Genomic DNA, 20,053 nt, shown 5'->3' with positions numbered 1-20,053 from the left:
GCTACCGCCTCACCAACACCGGAGCTACCGCCTCACCAACACCGGAGCTCCTGCAACCCTCAACCTACTGTCTCCTTCCCCATAATCCTGTAGAATATAAGCCCGCAAGGGCAGGGTCCTCGCCCCTCTGTATCAGTCTGTCATTGTTAGTTTGTGTACTGTAACTGATATCTGTAACTTGTATGTAACCCCTTCTCATGTACAGCACCATGGAATCAATGGTGCTATATAAATAAATAATAATAATAATAATAATAATAAGTGTATCAGCCATCTCTAACTTGTAACTCCAGCTTCACAAGGCCTTATTTTTGGAGAACTAAAAAGTGGTCCATAGTTTTACAATTAAGTTTGTTAATCCCTGGGCAAAGCCAGAAAAAGTCATTGGGAGCCAAAGCTGCAATGTGTTGTCCTAGATATACAGGTCCTTCTCAAAAAATTAGCATATAGTGTTAAATTTCATTATTTACCATAATGTAATGATTACAATTAAACTTTCATATATTATAGATTCATTATCCACCAACTGAAATTTGTCAGGTCTTTTATTGTTTTAATACTGATGATTTTGGCATACAACTCCTGATAACCCAAAAAACCTGTCTCAATAAATTAGCATATTTCACCCATCCAATCAAATAAAAGTGTTTTTTAATAACAAACAAAAAAACCATCAAATAATAATGTTCAGTTATGCACTCAATACTTGGTCGGGAATCCTTTGGCAGAAATGACTGCTTCAATGCGGCGTGGCATGGAGGCAATCAGCCTGTGACACTGCTGAGATGTTATGGAGGCCCAGGATGCTTCAATAGCGGCCTTAAGCTCATCCAGAGTGTTGGGTCTTGCGTCTCTCAACTTTCTCTTCACAATATCCCACAGATTCTCTATGGGGTTCAGGTCAGGAGAGTTGGCAGGCCAATTGAGCACAGTAATACCATGGTCAGTAAACCATTTACCAGTGGTTTTGGCACTGTGAGCAGGTGCCAGGTCGTGCTGAAAAATGAAATCTTCATCTCCATAAAGCATTTCAGCCGATGGAAGCATGAAGTGCTCCAAAATCTCCTGATAGCTAGCTGCATTGACCCTGCCCTTGATGAAACACAGTGGACCAACACCAGCAGCTGACATGGCACCCCACACCATCACTGACTGTCGGTACTTGACACTGGACTTCAGGCATTTTGGCATTTCCTTCTCCCCAGTCTTCCTCCAGACTCTGGCACCTTGATTTCCGAATGACATGCAAAATTTGCTTTCATCAGAAAAAAGTACTTGGGACCACTTAGCAACAGTCCAGTGCTGCTTCTCTGTAGCTCAAAAGTGGCTTTACCTGGGGAATGCGGCACCTGTAGCCCATTTCCTGCACACGCCTGTGCACGGTGGCTCTGGATTTTTCCACACCAGACTCAGTCCACTGCTTCCTCAGGTTCCCCAAGGTCTGGAATCGGTCCTTCTCCACAATCTTCCTCAGGGTCCGGTCTCCTCTTCTCGTTGTACAGCGTTTTCTGCCACATTGTTTCCTTCCAACAGACTTACCATTGAGGTGCCTTGATACAGCACTCTGGGAACAGCCTATTTGTTGAGAAATTTCTTTCTGGGTCTTACCCTCTTGCTTGAGGGTGTCAATGATGGCCTTCTTGACATCTGTCAGGTCGCTAGTCTTACCCATGATGGGGGTTTTGAGTAATGAACCAGGCAGGGAGTTTATAAAAGCCTCAGGTATCTTTTGCATGTGTTTAGAGTTAATTAGTTGATTCAGAAGATTAGGGTAATAGGTCGTTTAGAGAACCTTTTCTTGATATGCTAATTTATTGAGACAGGTTTTTTGGGTTATCAGGAGTTGTATGCCAAAATCATCAGTATTAAAACAATAAAAGACCTGACAAATTTCAGTTGGTGGATAATGAATCTATAATATATGAAAGTTTAATTGTAATCATTACATTATGGTAAATAATGAAATTTAACACTATATGCTAATTTTTTGAGAAGGACCTGTATTCTAGAAAATGGTTGGGGGTCTCAGTGCCTATATTACACAATAAAAACAGGCATAAACTAATTATAAAATCTAAGAAGCAATAGGGAGTACAGTAATAATGAATAATGGTTGTAGCTGAAACTAGGCACCGAAGGGCCCAAAATTGCTCCTTTTTCATGTATGAAGATACTAAAAAACAACTGGGGGTAAATAACAGCAATGAGGACCCAAAAGGCTGAACTGGATGGACAAATGTCTTTTTTCGGCCTTACTAACTATGTTACTATGTTATGTTACTATGTAAAATCTGGATGTTCAAATGCAAAACAATACAAAAGTTTGACTATTTTTAATTTTAATTATTTTACAAAAAAAATTTGGTTTTTTTTTTATCACAGCTCAGTAGAAATCAGAGTTTACTCCACATATCTGACAAAAATTGCGACAAAACAGCAGCCAATCAGTGACGCGGCAGAAGCGGAAATGACGACAACCACCACACTCCCAGCGAGGCTGACCAAGAATCCGAGACCACCGCCAACAATGATCTGGGCCAGCTGCACCATGCAGGTAAGAGCCGCACAGTCTATTCCTTTTCCTCGGTGAACTTTGTTCATCTTTCCATCAAGCTGTGCTTCGTCCTGAAGGATCAAAAAGCAGGAAATTAGATTTAGTATGTGTGAGTCACCAAACCACAGGAAGAGTCATGTCATCCGTGATAGAACAAGGCATTACCATATATGACATCCCGAGACCCTTGGCAATTTACAAATGTATTCCTTATTAGGCCCATGATGTTCTTGGCCAGCGGGGTGCAACCTGCATTACTCTAGTTCTTGTGAAACTTCAATGTTCAACGCTCATATTCAAAGGCTCCGAGGGGAATCACAATTTACATTCTTATGTCAGCTGAAGCCAAGCCCACCCTAGACTGTCATTACTGAAAGGTCTCGGAACCCAGACGTCATAAGCACCCAGAAGGTGCCCCTACAATTACACATGGACACTTCACACTCTACAGGAGAGAGGGCCCTGCACAAAAGAGCTGACACTGTACAGGAGAGAAGACCCTGCACATAAGAGCCGACACTCTACAGGAGAGAGGACCCTGCACATAAGAGCCGACACTCTACAGGAGAGAGGACCCTGCCCATAAGAGCTGACACTCTACAGGAGAGAGGACCCTGCACATAAGAGCTGACACTCTACAGGAGAGAGGACCCTGCACATAAGAGCCGACACTCTACAGGAGAGAGGACCCTGCACATAAGAGCTGACACTCTACAGGAGAGAGGACCCTGCACATAAGAGCTGACACTCTACAGGAGAGAGGACCCTGCTCATAAGAGCCGACACTCTACAGGAGAGAGAGGATCCTGCACATAAGAGCCGACACTTTACAGGAGAGAGGACCCTGCACATAAGAGCCGACACTCTACAGGAGAGAGGACCCTGCACATAAGAGCCGACACTCTACAGGAGAGAGGACCCTGCACATAAGAGCTGATACTCTACAGGAGAGAGGACCCTGCTCATAAGAGCTGACACTCTACAGGAGAGAGAGGATCCTGCACATAAGAGCCGACACTCTACAGGAGAGAGGACCCTGCACATAAGAGCCGACACTCTACAGGAGAGAGGACCCTGCACATAAGAGCCGACACTCTACAGGAGAGAGGACCCTGCACATAAGAGCCGACACTCTACAGGAGAGAGGACCCTGCACATAAGAGCCGACACTCTACAGGAGAGAGGACCCTGCACATAAGAGCTGACACTCTACAGGAGAGAGTACCCTGCACATAAGAGCTGACACTCTACAGGAGAGAGAACCCTGCACATAAGAGCTGACACTCTACAGGAGAGAGGACCCTGCACATAAGAGCTGACACTCTACAGGAGAGAGGACCCTGCACATAAGAGCTGACACTCTACAGGAGAGAGGACCCTGCACATAAGAGCTGACACTCTACAGGAGAGAGGACCCTAAACATAAGAGCTGACACTCTACAGGAGAGAGGACCCTGCACATAAGAGCTGACACTCTACAGGAGAGAGGACCCTGCACATAAGAGCTGACACTCTACAGGAGAGAGGACCCTGCACATAATTTGTAGCCAAATACTCCATCACAGCTGAATTAATGCAGTGAGATTAATTAAAGTACTTTTTTTCTTTTTTTTCCACACAGGACTTTTCAAAAACGATTTCCTCCTTCATTACTGTATGATTCATCGACCTTATTAATATATCAGTTATACTCATCTAATGCAGACAGGGGGAAAACAGGTGACCACTGCAGCCAATCAGTAGCTGCTGACTGCAGCAATTTCAGTACTTAATGCATTCTATTCAAGTGGGGATAAGAGCAGTGGCGTAACTACAAAGTGAGGGGCCCCGATGCGAACTTTCAAATGGGCCCCCCCCCCCCCCTGCGCCAAAATATTTCCCACCGAAATTCACATTTTCCCTATTCATTTCGCACACTATAGTTGTGTTGCAATGTTGTGTAGTCTGACCTAATACTGCCCTGTACTCGCTGAGAAAAATGATTTTATAACTAACATGTCCCTATAGTAATATGTCCTCCCTCGCTCTAATTCCAAGCGCACTCCCGGCGTTTGAAATCTGTGTGCTGTTTCTTCCTGGTATGACGCTGCAGTGCATTATTTCCGGACCTGTGCAGTGTGGGGGTGTATTGGGTGTACTGGTCGGCTCTGGAGCATGCGCACTGCACATTCTGATGCTGGCGAGTACACGCAATACTCCCCCACAGTGCACATGCTGGGCTCTGCCCACAGCCGTGTACAGCCCGTACACACACGGCTCTGCTCCGAGAACCCGTACACACACGGCTCTGCTCCGTACACCTTGTACACACGCGGCTCTGCTCCGTACACCTTGTACACACGCGGCTCTGCTCCGTGCACCTTGTACACACGCGGCTCTGCTCCGTACACCTTGTACACACACAGCTCCGCTCCTTACACCTTGTACACACGCGGCTCTGCTCCGTACACCTTGTACACACGTGGCTCTGCTCCGTACACCTCGTACACACGTGGCTCCGCTCCTTACACCTTGTACAGACGCAGCTCCGCTCCTTACACCCTTAATGACCGAGCCAATTTTTGCAATTCTGACCACTGTCACTTTATGAGGTTATAACTCTGGAACGCTTCCACGGATCCCGCTCATTCTGAGACTGTTTTTTCGTGACATATTGTACTTCATGTTAGTGGTAACATTTCTTCGATATTACTTGCGATTATTTATGAAAAAAACGGAAATATGGCGAAAATTTTTAAAATTTTGCAATTTTCAAACTTTGTATTTTTATGCCCTTAAATCAGAGAGATATGTCACGAAAAATAGTTAATAAATAACATTTCCCACATGTCTACTTTACATCAGCACAATTTTGGAAACAAAATTTTTTTTTGTTAGGGAGTTATAAGGGTTAAAAGTTGACCAGCAATTTCTCATTTTTCCAACACCATTTTTTTTTAGGGACCACATCACATTTGAAGTCATTTTGAGGGGTCTATATGATAGAAAATAACGAAGTGTGACACCATTCTAAAAACTGCACCCCTCAAGGTTCTCAAAATCACATTCAAGAAGTTTATTAACCCTTTACGTGCTTCACAGGAACTGAAACAATGTGGAAGGAAAAAATGAACATTTAACTTTTTTTTGCAAACATCTTAATTCAGAACCATTTTTTTTATTTTCACAAGTGTAAAAACAGAAATGTAACCATAAATTTTGTTATGCAATTTCTCCTGAATACGTCGATACCCCATATGTGAGGGTAAACCACTGTTAGGGCGCACCGCAGAACTTAGAAGAGAAGGAGCGCCGTTTGACTTTTTCAATGTAGAATTGGCTGGCATTGAGATTGGACGCCATGTCGCGTTTGGAGAGCCCCTGATGTGCTTAAACAGTAGAAATCCCCCACAAGTGACCCCATTTTGGAAACTAGACCCCCCATGGAACTTATCTAGATGTGTGGTGAGAACTTTGAATGCCCAAGTGCTTCACAGAAGTTTATAATGCAGAGTCGTGAAAATAAAAAATATTTTTTTTTTCCACAAAAAAGATTTTTTAGCCCCCAAGTTTTTATTTTCACAAGGGTAACAGGAGAAATTGGACCACTAAAGTTGTTGTCCAATTTATCCTGAGTATGCTGATGCCCCATATGTGGGGGTAAACCACTGTTTGGGCGCACGGCAGAGCTCGGAAGGGAAGGAGCGCCGTTTTGGAATGCAGACTTAGATAGAATGGTCTGTGGGCGTTATGTTGCGTTTGCAGAGCCCCTGATGTACCTAAACAGTAGTAACCCCCCACAAGTGACCCCGTTTTGGAAACTAGACCCCCAAAGGAACTTATATAGATGTGTGGTGAGAACTTTGAATGCCCAAGTGCTTCACAGAAGTTTATAATGCAGAGTCATAAAAAAAATATATATATATATTTTTCCACAAAAAGGATTTTGTAGCCCCCAAGTTTTAATTTTCACAAGGGTAACAAGAGAAATTGGACCCCAGAAGTTGTTGTCCAATTTATCCCGAGTATGCTGATGCCAAATATGTGGGGGTAACCCACTGTATGGGCGCACGGCAGAGCTCAGAAGGGAGGGAGCACCATTTGACTTTTTGAGCGCAAAATTGGCTGTCGTGTTTGGAGACCCCCTGATGTACCTAAACAGTAGTAACCCCCCACAAGTGACCCCGTTTTGGAAACTAGACCCCCAAAGGAACTTATATAGATGTGTGGTGAGAACTTTGAATGCCCAAGTGCTTCACAGAAGTTTATAATGCAGAGTCATAAAAAAAAAATATATATATATTTTTCCACAAAAAGGATTTTGTAGCCCCCAAGTTTTAATTTTCACAAGGGTAACAAGAGAAATTGGACCCCCGAAGTTGTTGTCCAATTTATCCCGAGTATGCTGATGCCAAATATGTGGGGGTAACCCACTGTATGGGCGCACGGCAGAGCTCAGAAGGGAGGGAGCACCATTTGACTTTTTGAGCGCAAAATTGGCTGTCGTGTTTGGAGACCCCCTGATGTACCTAAACAGTGGAAACCCCTCAATTCTAGCTCCAACCCAACTCCAACACACCCCTAACCCTAATCCCAACCCGATCCATAATCCTAATCACTAACCCTAACGATAATCCCAACCCTTACCCCAAAACAACCCTAATGTCAACCCTAACCATAACCCTAATCAAAACCCTAAATCCAACACACCCCTAATCCTAATCCCAACCCTAACCTTAACCCTAATCCCAAACCTAATCCTAATCCCAAGCGTAACCCTAATGCCAACCCTAACCCCAATACCAACCCTAATCCAAACCCTAACCCTAATCCCAACCCTAGCCCTAACTTTAGCCTCAACCCTAACCCTAGCCCTAAGGCTACTTTCACACTTGCGTCATTTGGCATCCGTCGCAATCCGTCATTTTGGACAAGAAACGGATCCTGCAAATGTGCCCGCAGGATGCGTTTTTTGCCCATAGACTTGTATTGCCGACGGATCGTGACGGATGGCCACACGTCACGTCCGTAGTGCACTGGATCAGTTGTGTTTTGGCGGACCGTCAGCACAAAAAAAGTTCAATGTAACGTTTTTTTGTACGTCGCATCCGCCATTTCTGACCGCGCATGCGTGGCCGTAACTCCGCCCCCTCCTCCCCAGGACATAGATTGGGCAGCGGATGCGTTGAAAAACTACATCCGCTGCCCACGTTGTGCACAATTTTCACAACGTGCGTCAGTATGTCGGGCTGATGCATTGCGACGGCCCCGTACCGACGTAAGTGTGAAAGAAGCCTAACCCTAAATTTAGCGCCAACCCTAACCCTAAATTTAGCCCTAACCCTAACCCTAGCCCTAACCCTACCCCTAGCCCTAACCCTAGCCCTAACCCTAACCCTAACCCTAGCCCTACCCCTAACCCTAGCCCTAACCCTACCCCTAACCCTAACCCTAATTTTAGCCCCAACTGCTCTTCTCCTGCCGGCCGGCAGATGGAGACAGATGGCGGGCGCACTGCACATGCGCCCGCCATTTTCTTTTGCCCAGAAGATGCCGGCGGCCAGGAGGAGCAGCAGGAGGATCCAGGGACGTAGGTGAGTATTGTAGGGTCCCCGAATCCCCCTATTTCTCTGTCCTCTGATGTGCGATCACATCAGAGGACAGAGAATTACACTTTACTTTTTTTTTTTTTTGCGGTCGCCGGTAAACAGTTAATTACCGGCGATCGCAAAACAGGGGTCGCTAAAACCGACCCCCGATCATGCTCTTTGGGGTCTCGGCTACCCCCGGCAGCCGAGACCCCAAAGATTCTCGCGGGGCCGGCCGGCGGGCGCACTGCGCATGCGCCCGCCATTTTCAAGATGGCGGTGCCCACCGGGAGCCACGAGGAGCATCGGGGGAGATAGGTAAGTATTGGGGGGCTACCTGGGACCCCTTTTCTCTATCCTCCGATGTGCGATCACGCGTTTTTTTGTTTTTTTTTGCGATCGCCGGTAAACGGTTAATTACCGGCGATCGCAAATGCGGGGTGGGTTAACAGCCCCCCGAATCATGTTCTCTGGGGTCTCGGCTACCCTCGGCAGCCGAGACCCCGGAGAAAATCCGACTCTGGGGGGCGCTATTTACTTTTTCCACAGCGCCGTTAATTAACGGCGCTGTGGTTTAAGTACCCTTAGCGGCCGCCGTTAAAAGGCGTATCGGCGGGCGCTAAGGGGTTAAACACGCAGCACCACTCCATACACCCCATACATACACGAATCCGCTCACCTCTTTCACCCTCGGCTCAGCTTTGTAGACCTCGTACACACCTGACTCCGCTCCGTACACCTCGTACACATTGCTCCACTACGCACATACACGGCTCCACTCTGTACACCTTGTACACACACGGCTCTGTTACATAAACATCCCCTCTTTCAGCACCATGACAATCAAGCACAGCAGAGTCCTCCATAGTGCATACACTGAGGCCACTGATCATGTGACCTTTGACTCCTCCCCTCCTGTGACCTCATCACCGGTCCTGTGCACATAGAACAGGTAGGTGTGTGTGTCAGGTGTAAGCAGCACATCACTCACCAGCTGCTGCCTTCTTCCATCTCTCCAGCTTCAGTCAGTGACAGCCCAGCCCTTCTGCTAGGTCACATGTCCTTCATGGACACGCCCACTCGCCGCACACTGCTGAAAGTCTGGGGAAGCTGTGGGCGTGGCCAGCAGGATGCGTGCGTGACTTGTCTCCTTTGTTTCCCCTGCTACTTGTTTGCTGGACTGCGCGGGCCCTGAAAACACTGCGGGCCCCGTCGCAGTCGCGACCCCTGCGACCGCAGTTGTTACGCCCCTGGATAAGAGCCAGGTGACCGCTGCAGCCAGTCAGGGTCCACTAACTGGTAGCAACAGTCAAGGCATTGCAACGAGCTTATGGGTAGTGATGAGCGAGTGCACTCCTTGCTCGGGTTTTCCTGAGCACGCTCGGGCGGTTTCCAAGTATTTGTGAGTGCTCAGAGTTTTAGTTTTCATCACCGCAGCTGGATTATTTACAGCTACTAGCCAGGCTGAGTACATGGGGTTGCCTGGTTGCTAGGGAATCCTCACATGGAATCAAGCTGGCTAGTAGCTGTAAATCATTCAGCTGCGCTGATGAAAGCTCAGGAAAACCCCCGTAATGGGTATACTCGCTCATCTCTACTGATGGGGACACCGGAAGCAATATGGAGGAATATTGGGGATCTGTAAGGGCGTTAATTCGATGATCGCTGGGACCCCCATTGACCTGGAGAATGTTTCAAGTATCAAAAAATTACTGATGGAGCATGTGGACCTCGCTCGATTCATCCACAGTACTAGTGGTGCACATATTTGCCAATGGATCCATTCGTGGGGCCACTGCAGAGCCCCTCTCTTGGAACGGGGGGCCGGAGTCCTGTACATAGCTGTAACACATTAAAGAGTTTGTACTAAGCGCCTCGAGCAAATTTTGTCTAAATCCCCATATCGAAACAGGAGGATTATGATCCTACCCCCCCCCCCCTGCCGAGAAGCCATATTTAATTTCCTACAATAAGACATTAATAAAACATTTAGCCACTTAACTTGTACAATTACATCTACAGTCATGGATTCATTTCTCCCTTTCCTTATCCAAGGAAGGAAATAATAAACCCACCACGTTTTGTATCTCGCAGGCTATTAGGGAGAAAGGTGCCTAGTAATGGAATTTAGAAAAAAATACCCTAATATATTCCAGCTCGGTGAGTATAATAATTGTATGCGTTTTCTGTTCTGCCACTAATATTCATTTCCAGATCCCATTTAAAAAGCTACAACGCTCCAGATACAAGAAGAAGAAAAAAAAGTAGTGACTTCAGCTCGCCATTGTGGATGGAAATCTCCGCTACTTAAAGTAAAGGCCTATTTGCCAGAAATGTGCAAATGGAGACAAATAATAGGGTTGAGTGCGGCGAGGCCATAAATAAGTGCGGCTGTGACACGCGATATAACCCTGGATGTCGATATTTATGGATATGATTACAGTGACTGAAGACATTAGGACAAAGACGGCTATTGTCATGTCTTCCTTATGTTCCATCAGCTTCTACATTGGTTTCTACAAAATACATTTGTATAAAAATATCATCTGTGATCTTAGGGCCGTGGGGTACTCGGTACCGGGTCCTGCGGTTCACCAGGGGATGTCACGGTGGCTGACCCGGTACGTGGCCCTGGGACATCCGTGTAAAAGGGAAAGGGATAAAGTTTGTGTTCGTGACGCCACCTGTGGTATTTGGTTAGGGTGACCGATGCTGCTTTAAGGGGTCCACTGGGGTGATGTTATGGCAGCTAGATGGTATACCTTCCCACAGGTGAAGTATATCCCCAGGGCTTCCCGGTGTGTAGATGGTGGATGGTGAGAGGCGCAGAGAAGAACGAGGACATAAAGTTGCAGTCTCTTTACCTTTTACTGAAGACTTCAGCATCCACAGTCCAGGGCACCAGATCACAGGGCAGGTAGAGTCCGGCCGGTTTGAAGGCAAATCCACAGTTCCCTTGTCCAGGTGGAAATCAGTAGCATTCCCTTGCACTGCGGTGTTGTTGTTCCTTACTGCCTAAGACTTCACATAAGGTCCTCACAGATGTAATGTCTTTCTCTCTGTCCCCCATATAGGATAGGACAAACCCGTATGACTGGTGGCTTGAGGCTGTTTATAGGGACTCTAGCACGCCCCGGCCTCCATGGGTTGCCAACATGCCTCCTGGGGGTAGAGCGGACAGGTAACTTGCAATTAGATGTCCTGCCGGTCTCTGGAGCAAAGCATAAAGGTCCTTACTCCCTCGGTGGTCCGGCTACCGGGATTCTGCGCCTCAGAAGGAGGCAGCCTGTTGTGAATTCTGTGGCTGAATTCACTTCTGTGGTCACAAGTGGTATTGCAGTCTCTGGGCTTCCTCCCTCAGGTGTTTTGGTGAGCTCGTTGGCTGCCTTGCTATTTAGCTCCACCTGAGTCTGTCTTCCTTGCTCCTTGTCAATGTTCCAGTGTTGGATCTGAGCTACTGCATCTTTCCTTGGGCCTGCTGCTCTGCTAGATAAGTGCTTCTAGTTTGTTTTCTGTTTTTTCTGTCCAGCTTGCTATTAACTTTTGCTGGAAGCTCTGAGAAGCAAAGGGGTGCACCGCCGTTCTGTTAGTTCGGCACGGTGGGTCTTTTTGCCCCTTTGCGTGGTTTTCGTTTTAGGGTTTTTTGTAGACTGCATAGTTCTCTTTGCTATCCTCGCTCTGTCTAGAATATCGGGCCTCACTTTGCTGAATCTATTTCATTCCTACGTTTGTCTTTTCATCTTGCTAACAGTCATTATATGTGGGGGGCTGCCTATTCCTTTGGGGTATTTCTCTGAGGTAAGTCAGGCTTGTATTTCTATCTTCAGGCTAGTCAGCTCCTCAGGCAGTGCCGAGTTGCATAGGTAGTGATAGGCGCAATCCACTGCTGCTTATAGTTGTGTGAGGATAGATCAGGTTCTGCAGTCTACAGAGATTCCACGTCTCAGAGCTCGTCCTATTGTTTTTGGTTATTGCCAGATCTCTGTATGTGCGCTGATTACTGCACGCTGTGTTGCCTGATTGCCAGCCATAACAGTACAAGGAGCCTCGCCAATGATTCCCAATAGAGGGAAAAAAAAAATCCTGACAGCATTTTTTTTTCTTAGCTCTGTCTTCAGTCTTTTTTTTCCCCTAGACATTAGAGTGCTTCAGGACACAGCTGTGGACATGGATATTCAGGCTCTGTGCTCCTCAATGGATAATCTCGTTGTAAATGTACAAAAGATTCAAGATACTATTGATCAGAAATCGATGCTAGAACCAAGAATTCCGATTCCTGATTTGTTTTTTGGTGACAGAACTAAGTTCCTGAGCTTCAGAAATAATTGTAAGCTATTTTTGGCCTTGAAACCTCATTCTTCTGGTAATCCTATTCAACAGGTTTTGATTATTATTTCTTTTTTGCGCGGCGACCCACAGGACTGGGCGTTTTCTCTTGCACCAGGAGATTCTGCATTGAGTAATGTTGATGCATTTTTCCAGGCGCTGGGATTGCTTTACGATGAGCCTAATTCAGTGGATCAGGCTGAGAAAAATCTGCTGGCTTTATGCCAGGGTCAGGATGATGTAGAAGTATATTGTCAGAAATTTAGGAAGTGGTCAGTACTCACTCTGTGGAATGAATCTGCACTAGCGGCTTTGTTCAGAAAGGGTCTCTCTGAGGCTCTTGGGGATGTAATGGTGGGATTTCCTATGCCTGCTGGTTTGAATGAGTCTATGTCCTTGGCCATTCAGATCGGTCGTCGCTTGCGCGAGCGTAAATCTGTGCACCATCTGGCGGTATTGTCTGAGAGTAAACCTGAGCCTATGCAGTGCGACAGGACTATGACTAAAGTAGAACGGCAAGAACACAGACGTCTGAACAGACTGTTTCTATTGTGGTGATTCTACTCATGCTATTTCTAATTGTCCTAAACGCACTAGGCGGTTCGATAGCTCTGCCGTTATTGGTACTGTACAGTCCAAATTCCTTTTGTCCATTACCTTAATGTGCTCTTTGTCATCGTATTCTGTCATGGCGTTTGTAGATTCAGGCGCTGCCCTGAATCTGATGGATTTGGATTATGCTAAACGTTGTGGATTTTTCTTGGAGCCTTTGCGGTGTCCTATTCCGTTGAGAGGAATTGATGCTACACCTTTGGCCAAGAATAAGCCTCAGTACTGGGCCCAGCTGACCATGTGCATTGCTCCTGCACATCAGGAAGTTATTCGCTTTCTGGTACTGCATAATTTGCATGATGTGGTCGTGTTGGGGTTGCCATGGCTACAAACCCATAATCCAGTATTGGATTGGAACTCTATGTCGGTAACCAGCTGGGGTTGTCAGGGAGTACATGGTGATGTTCCATTTTTGTCTATTTCGTCATCCATTCCTTCTGACATCCCAGAGTTCTTGTCGGACTTTCAGGATGTATTTGAAGAGTCCAAGTCTGATGCCCTACCTCCGCATAGGAATTGTGATTGTGCTATCGATTTGATTCCTGGTAGTAAATTCCCTAAGGGTCGTTTATTTAATTTGTCCGTACCTGAACACACCGCTATGCGCAGTTATGTGAAGGAGTCCCTGGAGAAGGGACATATTCGCCCATCGTCGTCACCATTGGGAGCAGGGTTCTTTTTTGTAGCCAAGAAGGATGGTTCGCTAAGACCGTGTATTGATTACCGCCTTCTTAATAAGATCACTGTTAAGTTTCAGTATCCCTTGCCATTGATTTCTGACTTGTTTGCTCGGATTAAGGGGGCTTGTTGGTTTACTAAGATTGATCTTCGTGGTGCGTATAATCTGGTGAGAATCAGGCAGGGAGATGAATGGAAAACGGCATTTAATACGCCCGAGGGTCATTTTGAGTATCTGGTGATGCCGTTCGGACTTGCCAATGCTCCATCTGTTTTTCAGTCTTTTATGCATGACATTTTCCGTGAGTATCTGGATAAATTCTTGATTGTTTACTTGGATGACATTTTGATCTTCTCGGATGATTGGGAGTCTCATGTGAAGCAAGTCAGAATGGTTTTCCAGGTACTGCGTGCTAATTCCTTGTTCGTGAAGGGATCAAAGTGTCTCTTCGGTGTGCAGAAAGTTTCATTTTTGGGGTTCATCTTTTCCCCTTCTACTATCGAGATGGATCCGGTTAAGGTTCAGGCCATCCAGGATTGGACTCAGCCGACATCTCTAAAAAGTCTGCAGAAATTCCTGGGCTTTGCTAATTTTTATCGTCGCTTCATCTGTAATTTTTCTAGCATTGCCAGACCATTGACCGATTTGACCAAGAAGGGTGCTGATTTGGTTAATTGGTCTTCTGCTGCCGTGGAAGCTTTTCAGGAGTTGAAGCGTCGTTTTTGCTGTGCCCCTGTGTTGTGTCAACCTGATGTTTCTCTTCCGTTCCAGGTCGAGGTTGATGCTTCTGAGATTGGTGCAGGGGCGGTTTTGTCACAGAGAGGTTCTGGTTGCTCAGTGTTCAAACCATGTGCTTTCTTTTCCAGGAAATTTTCTGCTGCTGAGCGTAATTATGATGTGGGCAACCGAGAGTTGCTGGCCATGAAGTGGGCATTCGAGGAGTGGCGTCATTGGCTTGAGGGTGCTAAGCATCGCGTGGTGGTTTTGACTGATCATAAGAACCTTACTTATCTTGAGTCTGCCAAGCGCTTGAATCCTAGACAGGCCCGTTGGTCGTTATTTTTTGCTCGTTTTGATTTTGTGATTTCATACCTTCCGGGCTCTAAAAATGTGAAGGCGGATGCTCTGTCTAGGAGTTTTGTGCCCGACTCTCCGGGGTTATCTGAGCCGGCGAGTATCCTCAAGGAAGGAGTCATTGTGTCTGCCATCTCCCCTGATTTGCGGAGAGTGTTGCAGAAATTTCAGGCTAATAAACCTGATCGTTGTCCGGCCGAGAAACTGTTCGTCCCTGATAGGTGGACTAGTAAAGTTATCTCTGAACTTCATTGTTCGGTGCTGGCCGGTCATCCAGGAATCTTTGGTACCAGGGAGTTGGTTGCTAGATCCTTCTGGTGGCCATCTCTGTCGCGGGATGTGCGTGCTTTTGTGCAGTCCTGTGGGATTTGTGCTAGGGCTAAGCCCTGCTGTTCACGTGCCAGTGGGTTGCTTTTGCCCTTGCCGGTCCCGAAGAGGCCTTGGACACATATTTCGATGGATTTCATTTCTGACCTTCCCGTTTCTCAAAAAATGTCGGTCATTTGGGTGGTCTGTGATCGCTTTTCTAAAATGGTCCATCTGGTGCCCTTGGTTAAATTGCCTTCCTCCTCTGATTTGGTGCCTTTGTTCTTCCAGCATGTGGTTCGTTTACATGGCATTCCTGAGAATATTGTTTCTGACAGAGGTTCCCAGTTTGTCTCGAGGTTCTGGCGAGCCTTTTGTGGTAGGATGGGCATTGACTTGTCTTTCTCCTCGGCCTTCCATCCTCAGACTAATGGCCAGACCGAACGAACCAATCAGACCTTGGAAACATATCTGAGATGTTTTGTTTCCGCTGACCAGGATGATTGGGTGTCATTTTTGCCGTTGGCTGAGTTCGCCCTTAATAATCGGGCCAGCTCGGCTACCTTGGTCTCTCCATTTTTCTGCAATTCTGGGTTCCATCCTCGTTTCTCTTCAGGACAGGTTGAGTCTTCGGACTGTCCTGGTGTGGATTCTGTGGTGGACAGGTTGCAGCAGATCTGGACTCAGGTAGTGGACAATTTGACCTTGTCCCAGGAGAAGGCTCAGCTTTTCGCTAATCGCAGACGCCGTGTGGGACCCCGACTTCGTGTTGGGGATCTGGTTTGGTTATCTTCTCGTCATATTCCTATGAAGGTTTCCTCTCCTAAATTTAAACCTCGTTTTATTGGTCCGTATAGGATTTCTGAGATTCTCAATCCGGTGTCTTTTCGTCTGATCCTCCCAGACTCCTTTTCCATACATAATGTATTCCATAGGTCGTTGTTGAGGAGATACGTGGCACCTATGGTTCCATCTGTGGAGCCTCCTGCCCCTGTTTTGGTGGAGGGGGAATTGGAGTATATTGTGGAGAAGATTTTGGATTCTCGTGTCTCTAGACGGAAACTCCAGTATCTGGTCAAATGGAAGGGTTATGCTCAGGAAGATAATTCCTGGGTTTTTGCCTCTGATGTCCATGCCCCAGATCTTGTTCGTGCCTTTCATGTGGCTCATCCTGGTCGGCCTGGGGGTTCTGGTGAGGGTTCGGTGACCCCTCCTCAAGGGGGGGGTACTGTTGTGAATTCTGTGGCTGAATTCACTTCTGTGGTCACAAGTGGTATTGCAGTCTCTGGGCTTCCTCCCTCAGGTGTTTTGGTGAGCTCGTTGGCTGCCTTGCTATTTAGCTCCACCTGAGTCTGTCTTCCTTGCTCCTTGTCAATGTTCCAGTGTTGGATCTGAGCTACTGCATCTTTCCTTGGGCCTGCTGCTCTGCTAGATAAGTGCTTCTAGTTTGTTTTCTGTTTTTTCTGTCCAGCTTGCTATTAACTTTTGCTGGAAGCTCTGAGAAGCAAAGGGGTGCACCGCCGTTCTGTTAGTTCGGCACGGTGGGTCTTTTTGCCCCTTTGCGTGGTTTTCGTTTTAGGGTTTTTTGTAGACTGCATAGTTCTCTTTGCTATCCTCGCTCTGTCTAGAATATCGGGCCTCACTTTGCTGAATCTATTTCATTCCTACGTTTGTCTTTTCATCTTGCTAACAGTCATTATATGTGGGGGGCTGCCTATTCCTTTGGGGTATTTCTCTGAGGTAAGTCAGGCTTGTATTTCTATCTTCAGGCTAGTCAGCTCCTCAGGCAGTGCCGAGTTGCATAGGTAGTGATAGGCGCAATCCACTGCTGCTTATAGTTGTGTGAGGATAGATCAGGTTCTGCAGTCTACAGAGATTCCACGTCTCAGAGCTCGTCCTATTGTTTTTGGTTATTGCCAGATCTCTGTATGTGCGCTGATTACTGCACGCTGTGTTGCCTGATTGCCAGCCATAACAGCAGCCTGTGTAGAGCTGGTCCCCTTCTGGTATCCACTCCTTTGCTACGACTTCCTTCACGCTCGCTGCAATACAGTTCTGCCTTCTGTGTATCTCTTTCTGGGAGCTGCAGCTCTGAGGGCATGCACAGCTCCGTGTCCTTCCTCCTTCGTTCGCTGACAGGATCCCACCCCTGCCAGGGACCAACTAACTGAGCTGAGCTCAGCCAGCAAGTAACTATCTTTCCCTACAGGCAACCAGTTTTACCTATGTGTTATCCTTCTTTGCCTCCAAACGTAGCATCACTCTCCCTGAGAGGAAAGCAATACCACTGCGACGACGAGGACCCTGGGGCGCCGCAATCTGTTGTGCTAAAGAGGAGTCAAAACGCATACATGATCGCTTTGCTTGACGTCTGACTACGGGAACAAAAATCAGACTTCACATAGCAATTAAAATGCTATAATGCTAAAATGCTGGAATGCAAAAAATAATAATCGCTCACTGATGTATTCTATAAGAGTTATTTTTAGTTATCCTTTTTTATTGTATACGGTCTTTTTGTTCTTTCATCTTTTGTGATCTTTTCTAAGCACCGTATTTCTTTTTGTATATGAAATCTAAAATTTAATAAGCTTATTCCTTGCTGCTCTATGTGCCCACAGCCTCAAAGAGGGAGAGTATAACGTCTTGTGTTACGCTGTCTACGCCAGAGTGCAATAAATGTACCTGTCTATGTACCTTTTCATGTAGGTAGAGCATTGCCAAGTGACCATTTCAGTAACCCAGGAGTAGCAAGCAGAGATGGGACAGGCAAGTGTGATATGTGTGGGGGCATGATACTGTGTGGGGGACTGTAATAGGTAGCATGCTGTGTGAGGGTGTAGGGGGTGGTGCTGTGTTGCAGCGCCCCAGAGTCCTGGTCATTGCAGTAATGTCGCTCTGCCACTAAGGGGAGTGATGTTATGTCTGATTGCACTAAAGGAGTTCACCTGACCAGGTATCACAGTCACACATTACACTTCACACTCCGGCCACCAGGGGGAGCAAAAGGCACTATGTATCAGGCCACTCCTCACACTGGTAAAACTGGGGGTTGGATAGAAAGTTAGATCAGAACGCAGCCTGGGAGAGCTCCAGGGAGGACCTGTCAGGGGTGGGATCCTGGCAGGTACCTAAGGAAGGACACGAAGCGAAGGATATTGTGGAGAAGTGAGAAACGAAATCGCAGCACAAGGAGATATCCAGTAGGAGTCGTGCCTCGAGATCGGCAACATCCTACTGAGGCGCGTAGTCGGTGGCCGGAACGCCGAGGAAGTGACAGACTCCAAGCATTACATCAAACAGCGGCAGGACAGTTGATTTTAAGTTGGCTGTCTACCTTACATCACCTAAGCAGACATAGGGGGCAAAGTTGAAGAGGGGCGTCTCTAGGGTCCCAGAATAGCTCCGAGCCTTCCCGTCAAACGGGTGCGTCCTATCCACACAATAACTTGGGGGATGGAGAGAAACAGATACGAAAGTTGCGGGGACTATCCCGAATGCTCAGCAGGGAAGAACTACAACACACAGGCGCTAGTTGGTAGGCACTGATTTCCACCCGCAAAGGGAAATCTGGATGTTCCTTCGGACCGGCCGGACTCAGCCAGCCCTGTTAGCAGTGCTCTGGACTGCGGATCCCGAAGTCTTCAGTAAAAGGTAAAGAGACTGCAACCCTGTGTCCTCGTTATTAACTGCGCCTCACATCATCGTCACCTACACTACTGGGAAGCCCTGGGGACATACTTCACCTGTGGGAAGGTATACCATCTAGCTGCCATTTCATCACCCCAGCGTCGGTCACCCTGACCAAATACCACAGGTGGCATCACGAACCCTTGACAAACTACTTCACCCTTTCATTGGATGCCCCTTAGCAGGGTCACGGACCGGGTCCAGCCACCGTGACAACCCCAGCACCGAAAAAGAGAGGACCGGTACCGAGTACTCCACGGCCCTGTGACTGGGGGGTGCTCCACTGTTATGGAAAGTAAGGAACACGCTGCCACTTTAAGAGACAGCACCTCTTGTCTGGTGTGATGGAATGCTCTGCTCCCCCCCACCCCGCAATAGACTGTGTGAATGAACAGGACTGTGCTGAGGCGAGGGGTTGAGCCTGAACAGCGTGTAGCAGAAGCTGTTGCAGAGAACTTTGTTCTTATAGCTGCAAAAGCGGACCCACAGCCTGTAACAGAGTGGACTCGTGAAATTGGACAGACTCTTTGGGCGTAGCAAGGGTGGCTGTCCTGTGCTAGTTTGAGAAGCCACGAAGATACCGAGAAAGTGATTTACAGTTTCCAGGAGCACCTCCCAGTTCCAGAAGCAAGGAGAAGACCACGTTTCACAGAGCTGGCAGTGAGCCATGCGCACCACCATACTGGACTGTTGGGGCCCCCCGGGACTGGATCTGAGTCCCCAACATCACCGTTCGTTTGTTCTTGTTTTGTGCACATGTCAGGGCCTAGTGTAGGCTTCAATAGACAGAACACAGCAGCCGTGTGGCCTGCTTAGTAAAGATCAGGAAGGTTATACGTAGAGTAGCATAATTCTTTGCTTATTGTTTGCATTTGCTTGTGTGACGTATATTGATTCTGTAACAGTTGGAGCACCGTGCTATTTGACGGACAAGCTAAAGAATATAACTCTTGTAAATTATCTTTTGCCATTACATACCCCTGTTTGCACCTTCCTCATCCACTTCATTCCTTGCCTTCCAATAAATTTACCCTTTGTTGTTTGCACCTCATCTTGTGTACGGTAGTCTCCCTGCACCTTGGTGGTTCCCCGGCCATTGCTTCAAGGGGGTATCATAATATGGTAAAACATGACATAATATGGTTTGTGGCAGTGTAGGAGCGTCATACTGTGTATTGGGGGGCTGTGAAGGCATCATACTATGTATGGGGGGTCTATGGAGGAATCATACTATTTTGTGGAGGG

At 47.1% G+C, this 20,053-nt stretch overlaps 1 protein-coding gene across 1 annotated transcript in view; it reads right to left on the bottom strand.

The window, feature by feature from the left end:
- Positions 1-2,318: 2,318 nt before the first annotated feature.
- Positions 2,319-20,053, bottom strand: part of SLC45A2 (solute carrier family 45 member 2) — a 109,423-nt gene continuing 91,688 nt past the window's right edge. Inside the window, exon 7 of the mRNA XM_069745980.1 lies at positions 2,319-2,625. Coding sequence (XP_069602081.1) covers positions 2,401-2,625 — 225 coding nt within the window. The 3' untranslated portion in view covers positions 2,319-2,400. The remainder of the gene's footprint in view (positions 2,626-20,053) is intronic.

The sequence above is a fragment of the Ranitomeya imitator genome, chromosome 1 (assembly GCF_032444005.1).
Source record: "Ranitomeya imitator isolate aRanImi1 chromosome 1, aRanImi1.pri, whole genome shotgun sequence".
Lineage (NCBI taxonomy): Eukaryota > Metazoa > Chordata > Amphibia > Anura > Dendrobatidae > Ranitomeya > Ranitomeya imitator.
This window is presented reverse-complemented; position numbering and strand designations above follow the sequence as displayed.